Source organism: Ambystoma mexicanum, chromosome 13 (assembly GCF_040938575.1).
Source record: "Ambystoma mexicanum isolate Mex_15411 chromosome 13, UKY_AmexF1_1, whole genome shotgun sequence".
In the NCBI taxonomy this organism is placed as follows: domain Eukaryota; kingdom Metazoa; phylum Chordata; class Amphibia; order Caudata; family Ambystomatidae; genus Ambystoma; species Ambystoma mexicanum.
The window spans coordinates 106753215-106773502 of NC_090938.1; the positions used below are offsets into that span (position 1 = coordinate 106753215).

At 43.9% G+C, this 20288-nt stretch overlaps 1 protein-coding gene across 5 annotated transcripts in view; it reads right to left on the reverse strand.

Moving 5' to 3' along the window:
- TRIM33 (tripartite motif containing 33) overlaps positions 1 to 20288 on the reverse strand; it is a 1358766-nt gene that overhangs the window by 1121749 nt on the left and 216729 nt on the right. For all 5 annotated transcript variants that reach the window (XM_069633393.1, XM_069633392.1, XM_069633390.1 and 2 more), the window contains exon 3: positions 19213 to 19360. In XM_069633393.1, coding sequence (XP_069489494.1) covers positions 19213 to 19360 — 148 coding nt within the window. The remainder of the gene's footprint in view (positions 1 to 19212; positions 19361 to 20288) is intronic.

The window sequence follows — 20288 nt, forward strand, 5'->3', positions numbered from 1 at the left end:
TTGTGGTTACACGTTTTCTACTGGATTGGTTAAGTCAGCACAGACTCACTAGTATAAGAGCACATTATACTTGTGTGCTTTGGCCTTTTTGGGCCCATTTATATGTTTAACACGTGGTCCTCCCCTTTCTGGAACAATATAAGATAAGTACTTACCTGCCAGGGCTGATCCACTATATTAGGGTTCTAGAGTAAGAGGGAATCGGAGTTAACACATTATTGAAACGGGTCCTCTTAAGTGTTGGACAGAATACTCATATGTATGGGGACACATTTTCCATTTCCCTGAGCATGCCTCAGCACTTGCTACAAGCAGCCTACAGCCATTGTTTTAAAAAAAAAAAGTGCATAGCATACAATCTGTTGCCAGCATGATCACCAGTCTGGCATTCAGAACTGTCCTCATTGATAGTTAAGATATTTCTGGCTGCACTTTAATGACTCACAGAGATGACGCACACTTACTGTAGCTGTGCATGCTGCTGCAATTACCTTGCCGTCAGCAAAAAAACAGCTTCTGTATTGACAATATGGACAAGAGGGGTCTGTTGCTTTGTATGCTGATCCAATTATATTGCATGTCACTAGATATAGGCAACTATCAAGTATGTACCAAGAAAGGTACCTGGCTTTGCATGGGACACGCATTTTGCAGAAAGAGCAGCTAGCAAGATACAGCACATGATCCTCAACAGAAAGAAAGTGATTTTCCAAGAACTGAATCAAGAAATAGCAGTGACATGCTGACTTGGCCTAAGAGGTTCTTGTCAACAAAAAATGACTAGAATTTGAAACCATTGACCAAGAAAACCAATAAAGAGCTACTGACATGGGGATTGACCAGAGTGTTCACTCATAACGAAAAAACGTACTCACTGATATACCTGCTCAAGAACATTATCTCCAAAAAAGTCATTGGGTAATGGCTGCAGCAAAAGAAGGCAGGGAAAGTCATGTTCAGAGAGGCCACTACCAGGATTTCACACAAGCTACCATTTTGACAAAGGAAGAACCTAAGTAAAGAACAGACTGAGGGTCAACAACAGACATAGGGGGCAGCTTTCCAAATTGCTACCAACATGCAATGGTCACTTTCATTACAATTTTTAAAAAGGAAAGGGAGGGTGGGGGATTTTCTTCCGACCGGCTTAAAACAAATTTGAGGATCGACCTGCAAATGGTCAAGATTCCAGAGCTTCAACAATCAAGGACGAATGAGAAGATCAAAAGGACAACTCGCCCGCAAAAAGTGGTACAATATTCCCAAAAATAGGAAGTCTGCCTTCACAAGACAAGGGTCATTTTGACACTAATAAAACTCACCATCAGAAAGTGAGTGATACACTAGAAGCCACAGCCTCAACAGATGAGGTTGCTCAGGTCGCCCTCCCTGTGAATAAAGCCTTGGATCCTTAAGGATTCTTTGCGCTAAAAAGTCAAATCTTGCTGCCCACTGCGAAATTCTCTGTATTTTGCTTGTATACTGTTTCTTCTCTGCAACTTGCCAGCCCAGTGACCGAACCACTCTTGCCCCACACCTACCTGCCTTAGCCCCCCCAGTATCTCCATCCTCTCCTCACGTCCACCCCCAATGGCGCTTTGAATCTCTGATCTTTTCCAACTGCTTCTCCATTGACTATCCTTCCCTTCTCACCAAGTCTGGTAGGAAGAAGTTCAAAAAGTATTTCTTGGCTTCTAACCCTGGTCTTCCTATCGACAACACCTACTCCAATGCTTCCGCCAGACAGACCCTCACGACATCCTTGGTCGTTCCTTCGCCAGATCTATGGACTCCTCGTATGTTCTCTGTGCTCTGTCCTATCCCCTCCTCTCCCATTAATGGAGGCACTCACTGGGAAGTTCTCATGGCTTCTTTCGATTCCTCTAAAGTCATCATTAATGTCTACCTAAATGGCCCCGTCATGGTCCAAGGCCCTCAGGCCAATCTCCTCTGATAGGCGCTTCCCTCGCCTCATCAATTTCCTCTCATCTCCTGCTGTCCCTTCTCCCCCGTTGGCTATCTTGCCCTCTCTCCTCCTCTGCCTCCTCCTCCGCCCCTCATAGGGCTCTTTCTCCTCCGCAGGGTGTACCTTTGATCTGTACCCCTCCCCGGAAGGGCTTTAAGGCTGGCAACCTTCATATTGCCACTCAACTCTCGCTCTGCTGTCAAAGACTCCTCTGACATCGGTCACCTCCTTTAAGAACTAGACCTTGATGTCCTTGGTCTTACCGAGACATGATTCACGGCCAGCTCTGTCGCAAGCTTTGACACTCTCCTCCCTGATGGCTACAAGGTCCTCAGCACCCAGATCCTCCCGGTCCAGTGCAGCAGGGGTTTGGGGATGGGGGAGCCCCAACCTTTCCTGTGTGGATTCCTGCCTCTATCATTCTCACTTAGACCTACTCCTCTTTTGAATGCCTTGTCTGTAGGCTCTCTCGCCTACCCATTCTCTTACTGTGGTTACCATCTACCGGCCTCCTGGTCAAATCATCTCATTTCTCGCTGCGTGGGCAGACTCCTCCTCCTCCTGCTCCTGGCCTCTACCGCTCAACAACTCTTCCTCAGTGACCTCAATATACATTTAGATTCTCCTTGCTCCTCCTCTGTACTCTTCCGTGGCCTCTGCGACTCCCTCTCCCAGTCCATCCTCCCCTCTGGCCCGACTCACTATGCAGGGCACACACACGATATCTTGATCTCCTCTGACCTTCCCCTCTCCATCCCTCCGACCACTCCTCTCTCCTGGAGTGATCACTGCCTCCTCCTCTCATCTCACCTCTCCCTCCCTCCCCCCCCACCCCAAGCCAAGCCTACCCCAACACCGCCACCTACCGTCTCGGACATCCGGCCCATGAAGCGTGTGTCAGTTGAGGCTTTTGCCGCCACTTTCTCCCCCCCCCCCTCCACCTTTGGCTGTCTCACATCCTCACACATCCCCGTCTCTGCTCTACTCTTGAATTTCTGATACGCTTGAAGCTCTTGCCCCCGTCATGAGGATCCGTTTGAAGTACAAAGCCAAGTGCAATTCCTGGTATGACTCTGACCTAGCTACACTTAAACGTAAATGTGGGGCGGCTGAGAGGAAACGGAGGACTTCCTGTTCATCCCCTGACAAACTGGCCTGTCGCCCGCTACAAAGGCAATATCGACTGTCCTCACCAAGAAAGAGTCCACATTCAAGCTTGTGTCTCTGCGGCATCTAACTCAGCCAAACTCTTTAAAATCTACAAGGAGCTGGCCAACCTTGCTGCAGTCTCTACCCCTCCTGTTGCCTCCCAGGCTCTTTGCAATGCCCTTGCCTCACTTCATTTAAAAAAAAAACAGGATATCCAATCCACCCTCTCCACCCACACCCCTCTCGATCTGTGCTTGCTGACCCTCTTTTAGCCACCCCCCCACCATCCTTGCCCTTTCCTCTTTTCGCCCCTGATGAGGTCGCTAGACAAGTCTGATCTATGAAAGCCTCGTCAAAACAGGTTCATCCCAGTTCCTCTAAAACCATCAAGGACCACATTGACACCCTCGCTCCGGCAATTGCTGATTTTTGCAACCACTCCTTTGCCTCAGGATCCTTCCCCCCCTCCCCTCAGAAGCACTCCTTTGTGCATCCTCTTCTCAAGAAACCCACAGCTGTTCCTTCTTGTCCAGCTAACTATCGCCCAATTTCCATTACTCCCTTTCTGGGCAAACTCCTGGAAAAGTTGGCCATCTCTCAGCTTAATCTTCATTCCAATTCTGTTGGCTGTCACCTTAACCACCAGTCAGGCTTCAGAGATGCCAGAAGCACGGAAACTTCTCTCCTGAACATCTGTGAAGATCTACTCTCCAACCTCGACTCCAACATTCCCTCTGTCCTCATCCTCCTCGATCTCTCTTCTGCCTTCGACATGGTCAACCATACCATCCTGCTCAACCGTCTCCATGAAAACCTGGGTATCACTGATCAGGCTCTGGCCTGACTGACCTCTATCCTCTCAGATCGACCCTCCCAGGTCCAATTTGGGTCCTTCCTTATATCCATCTTCCTCTCTACCTGTGGTGTTCCCCAGGGGTCTAACCTCCTGCCCTGGCAACTCTCACCCACTGCATTGCCACTTTCTGCTCAAATTTCCAGTGCTACGCTGACCTCACTCAACTCATTTTCAGGCTGCTCTCTGCCACCTCTCCCTCATCTCCGATTGCCTAACTGCCATTCAAGATTGGTGTTCCGCCAATGATCTTTGTCAGAATGCCAGCAAGACAGAGATCCTCCTCAACTGCACACCATCATCCGTTCCCCTCTCTCTGGCCGGCCTCCCTTGCCCCTCCTCCTACCCCCACCTGCGAGGCCAAGAACCTCAGGTTCATCTTTGATTCCACCTTTTCCTTCTCCGCCCACATCTGAGGTCTCTAAAAAGTAAAATTTCCTACTGCACCTCAGAGGTACCCTGCCTTTTCCCAGAAGCTCATGGTATCCCAAGCTCTGCTTCTCTCTAGCTTAGACTATTTTAACAGCCTTTCTAAATCTACCTGCCTACTCTCCGCCCTCTGCAACTAATCCAGAACAGGACTGCAAGACTTGTCCTTGGCCTCAAGCCCTGGGATTGTATCTCTCCAGCTCTGAAGTCTCTCCATTGGCTCCCAGTGGATGCAAGGATTAAATTCAAAACCCTCCTCTGCATTGTCCACAAGGCTTTCTGGGGCCTGGGTCCAATATACCTTCAGCTATCCCTCCGCAAATACCTCCCCTCTCGAGCTCTTCGCTCCGCTACCTCCAACTCCCTCAGGGTCAGTCGTTTTTCAAAGAAACGAGCTGGGGGTTGATCCGTCTTCGGCTGGGGCCTCCCTCTGGAACAGCCTCCCTGCCACTCTAAAACGTGGAGAAACATCTCTGCTCCGGAAGCACCTGAAAACCGTTTCTTCTGCCTTCGCTCCCCCTCTCCCCTGCTGATCTGTTCTCTTGGCACCGTGCACCTGGCCACCCTCTGTCCTCCGGGACCAGGTACCTGCTCACCCTGCCACCCTCCTGCACTGCCTCGGGCCACCCCTTGCACTGGGGTCTGTATCTGTACCCATACACCCCCCCCCCTTTCTTCCTGCACTTATCAGACCTACCCTGTCTGCTGTCTTACACCTAGCACTTGCAAATTGCTGGTTGCACTACCACCATTTGTTGCCTTTATTTATCCGTTTCTCCTCCCTTCGATGCACTTGGGCGTTCTCCATGTCACTGTGCCTAGTAAGATCACTGTTTTGTTCTCCCTGTACCCCTCCCTTTCCTTGTCGTGCTTGTGTACGAGCGCGATAGAAATAAAATCAATTACAATTGAAAGTTCAGACCCAAAAGAACATTGTTTCACAATTAGGATGACCCACTTTAGAAAAAGGTCATTTTCAAAACTGTTTTAGGCAACCAAGTGCTACTATACTGGCTTAAGACCTATCAGACTGTTGCTGATTAAACCTACTGATAAAGGCAGTACAACAGCTGCGATATTCCAGCAATAATATAGGTAGAAAGTGTTGCCATGAACAGACCTGGGCAAAATGATCATGATCTGAACGGGAGGGTTAAAAAGAATGTTGGCCGAGTTATTAAAAGAAGCTACACATTAAGCTTATATCGCAGCATGAACTGCTGAAAGTTATCAACATCCAGTAATTGTATAGTTTAGCAAAGAAAAACATTTGAGATTTCCACCAGGTAGACCAATTGTCACGATCTAGATATAGTTTGGAGGGTGTTGAAGGTGCTGCCAGCATTGACAACCTCGACTTGTACTCATGTCTTGAGTGATCGTTCAATGAAACATCGGATCGAGACCTACAGGCTCACATGTGGCTCAAGGGCATGCAAAACTTAGGACGAGACCTTTCCGGCTTCTTCCGTAGGCTCGGTAGGTGCATGACTAGGTTGTTTCTCAAAAATCTTAAGCATTTCAGCCCTGAAGGCTTCCCACTCGGCCAGAGTGGATTTCTTTGTCAGGCAAGCAACTCTTTTGGGGGAAGCATCTGAAAGGCAACCTTAGACTTCGAGGACGAAATAGAGTGGTGTCAGCCACTCCTTGACCTGGACCGGTTGGCCGTCTTCCTCCGAGGAGAGTCACCTCTTGACTCGTCAGTCGAAGGTTTCATGGATCGGATAGGGGATTTTTGATGGGGTTTTGCCTACCACCAGCTTCCCCTTCCGTTGCCTCAACGGTTTTCCAGTCATGGAATGGCACTTCGAGCAGTCAGAGGTATCATGGTGCGGTCCGAAGCACCAGATACGGTGCAGATCAGTCAGGGACTTTTTTGATCTGCAATAACGACACTTTTTAAAACCCGACTTCGGAGTCAATTAACACAGGTTTACCAAGACACCACAAGATGTGAGGCGCACTGAATTTCGTCGCAGCTGTTGATAAATATGCCTTTGATGACATCCTCGACAGAGGCCTTCGAGGGACATTGACTTGATGCATCAACGAACAGCGCCCTCTGCCAAAAAATGTTTTTTTCCGAAAGCAGCTGAAGCTCGACAAGTGTCAAAGATGAAGAATTTGTGCTAGGACAATCCATTCGAAATACAGTCCCATGGAGTGAATAAAAACTTTGCCAGCGCACATGTGGAGTTGGCCGACTTCAGAGCCATGCTCCCCGCAGAAAAAAAAAAAAAACTTTCCTTGCTCATGCATCTACTCTGGTCATCCCGATCCGGAGGGATGGTTGGGTAAGCTGTCTGTTTTGAGGTTGCAGTAGCTGTCTGCACCGACAGACTTTCTGGGGGCCGGTGTTTTGGACAAGAAGCATAAGTCACTACTAGATGGGCGGTATTTTCTTGTCAAGTTCTTGTGTACTGCCGGACTTGACTCCGGCGTCTCCCAATTGGCAAACAGCCTTTTTGTTAAGTGCAATATGAAAAGGTAAAATGGGATCCATTTGCAGACCCTCATCAAGGATGTCAATTAGATCCTCCTGCTCGAAGGGGATGGTCTACTCCATCCCAAGTAATCTACAACCTTCGACATCAACTGTCTATATAATGCGTCTGCATGTTCACCAGATTCAGGTTCACCAAATTCTAGCTCTGGTGAAGTGTCCACTCCACTGGCTGTTTGTTAGTGGTCATAAAGATCTTTTAGCCTCGACTCCTCTGATATAAAGCTATAAAGGACATTTGTTGCATCATATTGTAGCCCAAAATGTGCATAGTTATACAACGGCTTATTTTCCTCCTAACTTGCGGTAAGTGATTTAAAATAATCCTTTCTAGGTAAAGGAGTATACGTTTTATCTGGTATGTGTGTCGAAGGCTTCAAAAAATGTTGAACTCCCGCTCGAGGAGTTGTTATTTTCAATGAAGTTTTTTTTGGCTTTGACGACCTCTACTTATTCTTCGACTTGTGACTCGAAGGATCCTGCGATGATTTCTCATCTCGTCGAGGCCTCAACTGCACTCTGGATCTGGCCTTTGTCCTAAGCTCGAGGGTGTGTGAGATTTGGCTCGAGCCCTTTCCTGATCAGCTTTTTTAGAAGGCACGGAAGGAGCATGACTTGAGGGTTTTTGTTTTTCAAATATTTTTAGCATTTCTAACTTGAATGCTTACCATTCGGCGGGAGTGGAGGCCTTTGTAGGACAGGATATAGCTCTCTGAGAAGAAGAGTCTGATGAAGAAGTCTAAGTGGGCGACCTATAGAGCCTTTTCTCCGACTTCTGAGACGAGGGGTGGGAGCCACTTCTGGACCGTTTCACCTTCTTCCTTCGAGGAAAGTCGCCTCTTGCATCGTTCGAAGGTTTCCTCGATGGGGTAGTCGATGGGGATTTCTTGGGGTTTCTACCTACCGCCAATTTCCCCTTTCGCTCGGTCAGAGCTTTTCCAGTCATCGATTGGCATTTTGAGCAGACCGATGTCTTGTGCACCACACGAAGACACCACAAGCGTACTTGATGTGGATCGGTTTATCGACATCTTGCAACTGCAGTCCTGACACTTCTTAAACCCGGTCTTTGTATTCAAGGCTGACCCTGTAAATTTCAGGCCAATTGCATTACTAGACAGCAGCAAAAATGTTTGCACGGCTTGTCTTGTGTGAATTGGAATCCTATGTCAGTGCTGCTAGTATTCTTTCCAAAGCCCATGTTGGTTTTCGTAGGGCCATGGGCACGCAGCTCAATGCGTGGATTCTTGCCCATTTATTGTCTGCATCGCGCACTCCGTCAAATGGTACGATCTATATGGCATCTTTAGATCTATCAGCTGCATTTGACAGCGTCCTGCGGAACCGCCTCTCGCAGAGGATGTTTTATGGCATCCCTTCTGAGCTGGTGGCGAAAATAGCAGCGCTTCACCAAAATACCTCATAGGGTCTGCAACAACACAGAGGGCCTGTTACCTGATAGCATCCTGACGAGAATTGGTGTGAAGCAGGCTTGCAATTTGGCCGTGGTACTTTTTAATCTATACCTGGCCGATAGAGAAAATATGGGAGGGAACAAACACCTTTCCGGTATCTTTGGGCAAGCTACATCTCCACTGGTTGGCATTCGCCGATGATGTCATTCTATTTGATAAGGTACCCTTTGGGCTTCAAAATAAATTAAACATTTTTCACAAGTACTATGTTTTGAACAATATGACAATTAATTCAGCTAAATCTCATATCATAGCCTTCACGACCAAGAAGAAAATTTCGAGATTCAACTATGTCGTAAACTCACAACCAAATCATAATGAGGGAAGAGATCATTTATTTGGGTTACCATATATCAAATGGCATGTGTGTCGGCAAGTGGCGTACAGTGTTGGATACCAAGCTTAACCATCTTTCTGCCCAGATGCGAATTATTTTATCTAGGTATTGTAGATATTCTCTTATGCCCCTGCTCCACTATTATACCATGAAAGTAAAGCCTATTCTACTCTGCACCCTGCATGCCTGTTTGTTGAATATGGGGCCATTATTAAATCTTTTGCTAGGCAAAATTTGGAAAAGGGTCTTCGGCCTCCCTGTTTACCTACCTAATGCAATTCTCCTACATGAATTGGGATTATATCCCTTGGCAGATAAATATGACCGGCGTATGGTAAATTCATTTAGTAAAATGATCTCACCCCCAGTCAATTCTATTTGAGGATTTTAGGTCAATGCATAAAGAAGACCATCCGGCATCTATTGTCGAATTTAAGCTACGCAGGTTTGCGATTCTAAGAACTTTGAATGTCGCAGCTGGACCTAATTGACTCTCTGGGGGAAAGCCAAAACTAGATTCTTTAGGAATGCATGGGCCCGTAATTCCGACTTGATTTCAGGTTATTCCTCATTTTGTACCGATGCAAAATTCAGCCATGCTATTTCTCCCCGCTTGCCCTATGTACTGTGTTTTCCTGATAAAAATGCTAGAAGGACATACATGAGATTCCACCTGGATCTTATCCACACGGGATCTCTTATCAGGAATTGGTTAGGATATATTGGGATAGTGGGACTGTTGCCGGTTTTGTTTCACACCTGGGGAGTCTGAAACTGTGGAACATTTGCTTATGTATTGCACCCATTGCGAGCAACAAAGGCTCTGCTGCATGGGACCTCTTCTGGTTTCGAACTCTAGCTTTGAGCGCCACTTGATTTGGTTGCATTGCATGTGGGGCCAGACCAATTCCATCATGCTAGTAACTGTGAGACTTGTGAATATGATTGAGGAAGAACTCTCACGATTAAATAAATCCATGTATATCGTGAAGGCCACAGATGTCATTGGCACCTAAATAGCATTTATACCACCAAATGTAATACAACTGGCATCATGGAGTTTGGTTTTACATAAGGAGAGATAATACTTCCTTCCTATTGATGAGCATTGGTTGACATTTTTTGAATGTACATGAACATTCATCTAAACTGATGAGTTAGTAATTTTAATTGCAAAGGGTTTATTAGAGTGGTGCACAAAACTGAGATGCTTTTGAAGATTTGAAACTGAAATTTGCATCACATTGTACTAAACTCAAATGTGTGTTTAATGAATTTTAGATTTGTTGTATTATAAGCACAGATGTATAAGTATTTTTATATTATGTCTTACAATGTGCTTTATATACAAAAGTATACTTTGAGTTTGCTATGAAAAGTGCTATTTCAGTTGACACATTTTTTTGTAAAGGTGTAAATAAATTTGCTACCAAAAACAAATAAATAATTTTTAAAAATCCCGGTCTTTGGAGTAGTAAGTGTTGAAGATGAGGACATTTTTGTGTTTTGTGAATCAACTATTGAAGTGTGCTGTAGTTCGAAGCGTAAGCTTACTCTGAAAAACGGAACAGAAGCCAACGAGTGCTGCACGCGCAATGTATACCTTTGATGACATCCTGCAGACGGAGGCCCCCGAGGGACATCAAGTCGACGCACAGTGCTCTCTGTCGAAAAAACCCAAAGCAGCTGGATACTGAATACCAAAGATGAGGAATACGTCGAAGGACAATCCATTTAAGAAGAATCAGGAGCTATGGTGGTACAGGCAAATAAGATAGCAAAAGGTAATCCTATTTTACAAACAGAAAAGAGAACAAGGTTGCTGTACCTTAATTGTCTGCACTGTCAAAGTTCTCAAATGATCTTTTTCTGAATCCTAGTACTGGAGAAGCCATCTTGTTGAAACAATAGTTTGTGTTTAACATAGGATTGCTGCAGTAGAGTCGACTACTATCCTACGAATGGGTGATATGGACAGGAAGTGCAACCATGCTGACTCTTTATATGTAGATTTCAGATTAATGTCCTATGAAGTGTTGGGTGTTCATCATGCCACAAGTAACCAAAGCCTACATCGACTAGCAGTTTGGCATTCTTAACCAATATCAAATCTTTACCTTTAGGGTTTGCATACATATCCCAGATGATTTGTCTTTATTATGTTTAATTCAAAGCCAGAACAATACTGGTTTAACTAGCACATTATAGGATAGTGGAAAGGGAAAGTACCCAATTCCACATAGATTGGGATGGCAGATGTATTCTTTACGAGAGATAGTAATCTTGAGAAAACCTCTATTGAACCTAGAGCTGTGGCTGTCTCATACCCCCAAAGTTCTGTGCCATAAGGCCACTGAACAGGCTTGTACCCTATAAGCTACTAGTACTGGGGAAATTTAGAGCTAGCCGCCAGCAAAGTAATTGCACATTCTCTGTGCAAGAGCTGTTTTGCATCGGTTAACAGGAGAAGCCCAGCTACCATTGGATGATTTCCTGATCCCCAAGAAAGTCTAGAAAAAAAACAAAATCGTATTTGTTGAATAATAACATTGAAAAGTGCATTTAGGTTTAACAATGTTCTAGAACTATGATGGACAATAGCTACTGTTTTCTTGCTTGATTCATCCTATTCCTCCCCCCCACCCTGTGCTGTGTCTCACTACTACTTTGCCTGTCCCTCAAGCTTTCAAATCAGCACCTAAATGATATCTCCCCTTGAAAATGCACCCCTGCCAATCCGCCAATCCAGTCATATCTGTCCCCATTCCCCACCGTCCTCTCCCTCTATATCAGGATGAAAGATCCTACAAGCGATATTGTGGTTCTGTATATGTTTATTTATTTTAAAATGACACAGAACATTTGGTGATTTGACAATTACTTTACAGTACTTTCGATAAGCACGAAAGTTTGAAAAACAAACGGACAACAGTGATTGTAAATAGTGGTAACACAGGTAAATGTCGACCTCAGAGGTACTGAGGTCAAAACTCCACATGAAGGCACATTCCCAAGGCAGATGAGGTATGAAGGACCTACTATTAAGGGAAGGTGCGCCTGAGACTGAAAAATGGTCCCAGGCGTAGTTCACACAAGGTGTACACAACAGTTTTTACAAAACATAAACGAGAGGGGGATGGTACAGTTGTGTCACGGGGATCGACACAGGTGTGTTTCGGCCAAAATAGGGCTTGATTGAAGCCTGTCTATGTGCTGGCCTTCTACATATACAAAACCCAAGGTGGGAACCTCAACAATCACTGGCATCTTGAGGTAGCAACATACAGTGAAACATAGGGTGATGCCAGGAGAAGAACACCAACAAGCAGAAGGAAGGCAAGAAGCTAGTGAAATCAAGTCAATTATCTCATTTTATTTTGACTTGAAAATGTAAAAAATTCATTAAACATTATCATTTGACATTTATAAAAAACATTTATAAAAAGCATCCTATATGTCACACATCCATACATTCACTCAATCTAAGTAATTTCATAAAACATTCAATTTATTCAAGAATATTCAAAAACCTGGAGATATACTTCATTTCCCGTAAACAGTTAGAAATAGTTAATTCCCGAAAAATATCTCAACTATTGGTGCCCAAAAGTGTGGATCTTCTTTAGAATTAGAGCCTTCCCGTTGACAAATAGTTTCGATTTGGAACAATATGTAAGTCTTCATCAGGAAAGGATGAACATTACAGATTTCTAAAAACAAACCGATGGAACATCTTGTTAAAAACAATTTCAAACTAGCTTAATTGTCTCCTCATACAGTAGTGCTCAAAATGAAAAGAAACAAGACCAAAGAAGGGGGGAAATCAATCTATCTCACCACTCCCAGGGCCTCTAATTGCCCACAAATACAGCAGAGGGCTAAATGCGTGCCTCCACCAAAGTTGACAACCCTTCAGCAAACCATTAAAACCCTTTTAGACAATTAAGGTTAATGGTATATGCACAAAGACACGTACATTTCTTATCGTATTTGTGCCGTATTTCACACTTCACACAATCAAATAGGCTCCAGACATGTCAGGACTCAGTGCTGTAAAAATCTTATTATACCTGCAAACCCTCTTAGGGCTAGTCTGATAACTTGTACTCCAATGACTAGGTCGATAGTATTCCTGTGATCCCTGGCAAGCATTAGTGTAACTCGATCTCCTCACCAAAAGTAAATCTAATCAAAATACAAACAAACTTTAATGAAGAATAGCTGCTTTCTAGCTGTTCACAATAAACAAGGGAGAAAAACGAAAACGAAAAAGGGAAAAGTAAAAGAAAAAGAAAGAAAAAAAGAACGGGGCACATAGCTACCACTCGCAAAACGAATATGTATGGATTAATACCTTCAAGAAGAATTATTTGTTCACCCATGCGGGGAAACAATTCCTCTCTGGCCGGTTCTTGTTTCAATCGTTAACATTAAACCAGTCGGCGCAGGCGGACAAGAAATCCACTGACAGTGAATCATTGCATGTGTACGTTCTAACCTCGGTCTGTATAGTAACAAACAGAAAATCAATTGCCTTGAGAAATCTGTTCTCCCTTTGGAGAAAGAACAAAGTGGCCATTCTGTCTGCAACACTCACCTTAGAACTTAAATATACCCGATCGATCGCAACGGCATCTGTTCCCGGTATGGAACACAAACGTGGCATCGTCCGTTCCCAAATCAATACAAACCGCGACTGCCGTGAAAATGAAGCCGTCTTTTATTTCACTCAGCCAGATACAACGAAATGGAAAAAATACTCACGCGACCACAAGAGGGCTATCTGAGACTTGGAGGTAAAAAGAGGACTACAGAATCTGAACAGAGCCCAAGAAAGAACAAAGCTCTGATCTCTAACCAGAAGTACAAACCACTAGATCAATCCAAAAGCGGATGATCCAAAAAAGAGAAGACAAAGTGTGAAGAAGGAGGCAAAATATACCCAAAAGGGAGCTGCCCTATGATCAAAAGAAGAGGGCAATCTATATTCATAATATAATACCTCAAAAACTCAGTTCCATTCGTCCTGTTGGTCCAATCCCCTATTTAGACTGTTGGTGTGGTATATCCACCACAGTTCCTTCTGGGACAGACGTGCCGCCGTATTAGCTGCATCAGTACCAACCACTTTTTCAATAGCCCACCATTTCAGATCTTCTGGGCTGTGTTTAAAATCCAAAAAGTGTGTGGTTAAAGGAGCATTTAATTGTCCCGTCCTGATTTTAGATTTGTGCTCACTTATGTGTAATTTAACAGCTCTAGATGTTTTCCCAATATAGGCCTTTTTACAAGGGCATATTACTACATATATAACATTGGAACTGAGACAGGTGGTATGATGTCTCAAATTCCAATCCCTATCGTGAATCCTAATTACAGAGGTTGCCGAAGTACTAGCGCAATTGGAACTACCACAAGGGAAATGTCCAACAATAGGGGGCATACTCCAGATAGCAGTTAGGGTCCGTTGATTATCTTGTACCTGATTTCTATCGCCTTAGATACCCAGTTCTTAATGTTTCTGCCTTTCTCAAAAGCATACATCGGTTTGGGTAAATCTACCATGTTTAGCTGAAGTAAATGCCAATGGGTGGATATTATCTTCTTGATTTTATTGTGCTGACTATTGAAAGTCAAAGCGCAAACTAACTGGTCATTTCCCAATCTTCTAGCTTTGGTTTCCTTTTGTAAAAGCAATTCCCTATGTTGATAACGGGCTCGCTTTTTCGAATGTTTTAACAATTTTCTGGGATAGCCTCTCTCAATTAGTCTTTCTTCAATCACCGCAGCCTGTTTAGTAAAATCTTCTATTTTGTTGCAATTTCTCCTAGCTTGTAGGAACTGTCCATACGGGATATTCGACTTTAGAGATTGGGCATGAAAACTCTGATGGTGCAGTATCGTATTCCTGTCAGACTCCTTTCTGTAGAGATCCACTGCCAAAGCGTGGTTGTCCACCTTAATTAACAAATACAAAAAGGCAATCTCCTTATTGCTAGTCTAGATCGTAAAATGCAAATTAGGGTTGAAGTTATTAATCCATTGAAAAAAGGCATTATAGTCCCCTTTGGAGCTGTCCCAAATTATAAGTATATCATCAATGTATCTCTTATACAACTTTAGAGCAGCTCCAAAGGGGTTAGAATTTGCCATAATATTCGATTCCTCAAAGTCCCACATATATAAAGGTGGCATAATTGGGAGCAAAGGATGCTCCCATAGCCGTCCCTTTTATTTGCATGTAATACATGTTTTTGAACCTGAAGACATTTTTGGAAAGTGCTATATCCAATAGCTCAACCAAAAAAATCACTACGGACAGAAGTAGTGTCTACCCTAGTTGTGGAGAAATCTTTTCATTATTCCCAAGGAGTCTACCTGGGGGATGTTGGAGTAAAGAGACTCCACATCCAAAGTAATGAGCATATCATGGTCACTGTTGAATGGGAAAGATTCAACCATTCTAATCACGTCTGAAGAGTCAGCAAGGTAGGTGGGAGTGTTTTTAGCTAAGGGCTTCAAGAAATAATCAAATTATTTTCCGCACTGCGATATGGGACCCCACCCTGGCCTTTTCCAGTTTGCGGGACCCTGAGAGAAGTCGGCCTTCAGGAAACTTCAGCCCACTCTTAAGTGCAGTTTCGCACTAGCAATCCAGTAACTCCTTAAAGATTGTCCAGAGCATCCCACTGCTATTGCAGCAGCAGATTCTACAGACAACACCACAATTGGTGTCCCTCCTGACGAAGGCCAGCACATAGACAGGCTTCAATCAAGCCCCATTTTGGCAGAAACACACCTCTGTCGATCCCCGTGACACAACTGTACCATCCCCCTCTCGTGTACGTTTTGTAAAAACTTGTGTACACCTTGTGTGAACTACGCCTGAGACCATTTTTCAGTCTCAGGCGCACCTTCCCTTAATAGTAGGTCCTTCCTACCTCATCTGTCTTGGGAATGTGCCTCCATGTGGAGTTTTGACCTCAATACCTCCGAGGTCAACATTTACCTGTTTTACCACGATTTACAATCACTCTTGTCCGATTGTTTTTCAAACTTTCGTGCTTATCGAAAGTAAAGTAATTGTCAAATCACCAAAAAAGTTCGAGTCATTTTAAAATAAATATACATATACAGAACCACACTATCGTTTGTAGGATCTTTCATCCTGATTATTATTATTATTATTATTATTACCTGGGTAAATCAGGACTCCGCCAGGTGCCCTATTTTTCTACTCCCTCTACATCATACCATTTGCCCAATAAACCAACCCCCCCGGCCTCCAACACTACCCTAAGCTTATCAGCCGTCCCAAATTGTACATTCGTTTTTTGTGTGTCTCCCCCAACTACACTCATTCCTACTCAGACTACCATGTAAAGGCATCCCCCAACCGCTTTATGCATCATATGTACATGTTACTGTTGGCACACCTCAAATACAATAATGCACCAGTTGTTTCTATTACCTACATTTATAAAAATCAAAGAAAATTCCACTTTGTTTTTCATAACAGTTTGTCTTAAACATCAGGAAACAAAATGTGCACTCGCCACTAGCCATTGCCTACCAAATTAAATCATGGAAAGACCGACATGGTGTGCTGGGAGTATGTGTAGAACTGAGTCTTGCTGGCTGGTAGCTTGCAACTTGAAATTTTGTGGCACGAGCCAGTGCACCTCTAAGGGGTACATTTCTTACCTGTAACTCATTCCTCCAGCATTGATATATTTCATGGATTCAAATGCTATGAACATTCGCTGTCATCAGGGTTGGGAATCCTCGGTTAACTTTTTAGAACAGCAAATAAAGTAAATCTAGTTGTCAATTTTATATCCTATTTCTCTTTTGGATGTCCGCTGGGGTTTTTGCTCCTTGCAAGAAAACTGGTAGGGTAACCAATGTGTTTTTTTGGAATTCAGATGGCACCTTTGGTTTAAAATGCGGGGTGGTTGCAAGGACCACTGTAAAAGCGCAGGTACGGCTCTGTGACCATCAGCGCTTGCAAATGTGAAACCCTTCTTGCTGATGTAATGGCTATAAGGAATGCTACTTCAAAAATATTTGAAGTGTGTTTTAGCTAATGGCTCGAATGGTGCTTTAATTAGTCCTGCAAGGACAATGTTAAGACTCCATTGTTGTAGAAACTTTTACTGGGGGAAATGTTCTGAACAATCCTCTGAGGAAGTGCTTCATCAGTCGATCACTGAAGAGGGGCGTCTCAATTTTGCTGGTGTACCTGGAGATGGTGGCATGGTGCACTTTGAGGCACGGGGGAGCTCTGCTTGGGCTAATGATATGGCAGGATAGCCTCTGGCCGTACAGAGAGCGGTTGAAAGTCTGGTTGCCTTGCGCACCAAGTACAGAATCTTTTCCACTTGCTTTGATAGGAACTATTTGTAGCTGGAGCCCGCGCTGACTTTAGAATGTCTGCACTCCTGTGATAAGTTTAGGTGTCCAAACTGCAAAGTCAAAAGCCACGCAGTCAACTTGATTGACTGAGGGTCGTGATGCAGCACCTTTCTGTGGTTCTGGGAGATTATGTTGGATTGATTGTGGAGAAGGATATGCTTGCCTACGGACATGTGCAGAAGGTCAGAGAATCACATTTGTCTCTGCCATTTCGGAGCTCTTAGTATCACAGTTCATGGGTACGCCTGAATCATCTGGATCACTTTGCAGATTGGAAATGGTGGGAAGGTGTAGGCGAAGAGACCCAGCCATGGGAAGGAGAACATGTTCCCCATCGACCCTTGCTGCTGCATCCTGCTGGCAATGTGTGCACATTTTGTGTTCTGCCTTGTGAACAGATTGACTTGAACAACCCCACTGAGCAAATATGTGCTCGAGATGGTGGTCGCATAGTTTCCACTCATGGCACTGGCTGGTTTCCCTGCTGAGGCTGTCTGCCACCTTGTTCATCCCTGGGAGATTAACTTGAAGCGTTATCTTGTTGGGCATGGCACAGCACCAAATCTTTTGTGCCTCCTGGGATAGAGATGGAGACCTCGTCCCACCCTGCTTCCTGAGGTACTACATAGTTGTGGTGTTGTCAGTCAAGACACGAACCATGGAGTTTATGAGCACTAGTAGAAAGGATTTTAGAGCCCAGCCGACTGCTCTGAGCTCCAATACATTTACTGGCTTCTTCCACTGTCCATTGGTTCTTTATGTGGAGAAGGCCCACATGCACTCCCCAGCCAGATAGTAGGGCGTCTGTTACCAAAATGTTGCACGGTATGAGGTCTTGGAACCGGTATCCTATGATGTTGTCTGCATTCGCCCACCACTGTAGTTGGTACGTGAGTTTTGCTGTGACTTGTAGTTTGTCGTCCCATGAGCCTGTGATCAGATGGCATGTTTAGCCTGCAGTGCGGTATGAGAGGAATACAGAAGGCCAGAATTCCTCTGAGCCCCATGAACTGAGTAATAACAATTTTCCTTGTTTGAAAAGGGGTATTAGCGACTTAAGTGTGCATATTCAGTCTTTGGAAGGGCAGACCAGAGCTTCAGCCGGTGCGAAGTGAGCCCCCAGAAAAACGAGGCTTTTGGATGGCTCAGAGGATTTCTCGAAGTTTCTCGAACAACTGCTGCAGTAAGACCTTTGTTTCTGCGATAGATGTGGGAGCTACTGCAATGTTCTGTGCTCGCACCAGCCAATTGTCTAGATATGGATAGACATGATGGCCCCTCTTTAGGAGGGCTGCTGCGATTGGTGCCAAGCACTTGGTAAACATTCAAAAACATTTAAGCCACATTTATTACAGGCTTTAAACAGGGATTTCCTTCTTTCATCTCCACCCCGTTCCAGTTATCGGATGAAGGTCCTGAAGATAAATCTTGAAAACTTGAAATAATGAAGTGTGGTAATTTCTCTGAGCAGAAATACAAGGACTCCTTCCAGCATGACATGCGGTTAGTGTCTAAAGGGAGGCTGCGGGGGAGGAGATACATACACTACGTCCCATTGATGGGGACCAAAAGCACCCAAAACGAGGGTGATAGGATACAAAATAGAATTTTCCTTTATTTACTATTGTAAAAAAGTTAACCGACGATGCCCAGCCTGACAACTGGGAATCTTAAGAGCATGTAAATCTATGAAAGATCCAATGCTGGAGAACTATAGTTCTCGTATGTAAAAAAAGAAAATCATGGCAAGCCTAGACAAGTCTACCAACTTCAACCTCTTTCTTGCATAGAAAACCTATGCAACACTCATTATGCAATGCTCCTTACAAAAGTCCTGATTAGACTATTTAACAGCAGCCCAAATACTCTGTTGAAATTCCCTCACTATTTGTTGTGCTTCAAATCCAGCCTTCTTATGTCTTGAAATAGTCCTGTGTTTGGTTAGGATATCTTACTTGAGAAATGCGAGAGGTGGACTAAGGTGCTGAAATTAACACCAAAACGTTACTATACACTGCTTAAAGGGAAAAGCAGAGGTTCAAAAAACAATATCAAATCCATTTCCAACTGTTAAGAAAAACTCACCCGATGAGAAATCCTCTTTTTTTCGTATCATATGATCCTTTGTAAACTTAACCCTCTGATGCGCTTCTATGCAAGTTTTACATAGCCACTCCCCACATTCCACACAAAAGCCAATAGCACTTGCATTGTCTTCACAACTGGTACACACCTAAAATGCAAGAATACAAAGATTAGCTCACAATATATGTGCACTTAAGTATCAAAATTAGCATGTTTTTCTACAGTAGATCATTAACACTTCAGAATTTAATGTAGTGAAATATCATCTAAAAGCATCATGTGTTTATGTATACAAATTGAGGTGTGGCACGATGTAAACTCATGCCAGCCAAGCATGTCAATTTTCAAACCCAGTGACCACCGTGGGAGTTTTGCACTTTTTCAATATCTACTCATTTGTTCTACCAGACACCAATTAATGAGTCCAACTACCCCTTTATAGCCATGTTTGTTAGACACTAAATATGTACTCCTCTGCCAAGACCCTTATGACTTGCCGGGCACAGTTTACGTTCCTACAGTCCTTAAAGTGGATTTTCAGCCTCATTGCAGAGTATTTTTAAAATCACAAATAGGACTACCTCCAGGTTTTGCCTCAACACTTAACAAATCCGGACACTGCATACATTCCATGAAACAAAGATAAGCCCAAGTCAATGACAAATCATTGTTTCATACTAGCTTCTCTACACACACACACTGATTTTCCTTGAATATACATTTCTTTTACACATTTTAATAGTAGAAGCCTACTTTCAGGTGAGGTGCACAAAACACTTGTTGACTTGCATTGTTTTAAATCAAGGAACTTGGATCATCGTTTATAAGTTGTACATCTGTAGAGAAGGCAGGTAGGGCATGAAGACCTTCCTAAATTGGCCATCGAACAAAACAATTTGCTTGTATCCGTTCAAACCATGAACAATCCCTACCCCTTCCTTCACATGTGTTTTTGTAAAGAGGAAACACTAGTGCACTCTTGAGGCATTTCTCCTAAAATCTACCACAGGTCAGACTAAAAACTTCGTTCAGAGACAGGCCCCAACTCTTAGTATAAGTCTGTACTACCCAAAGGT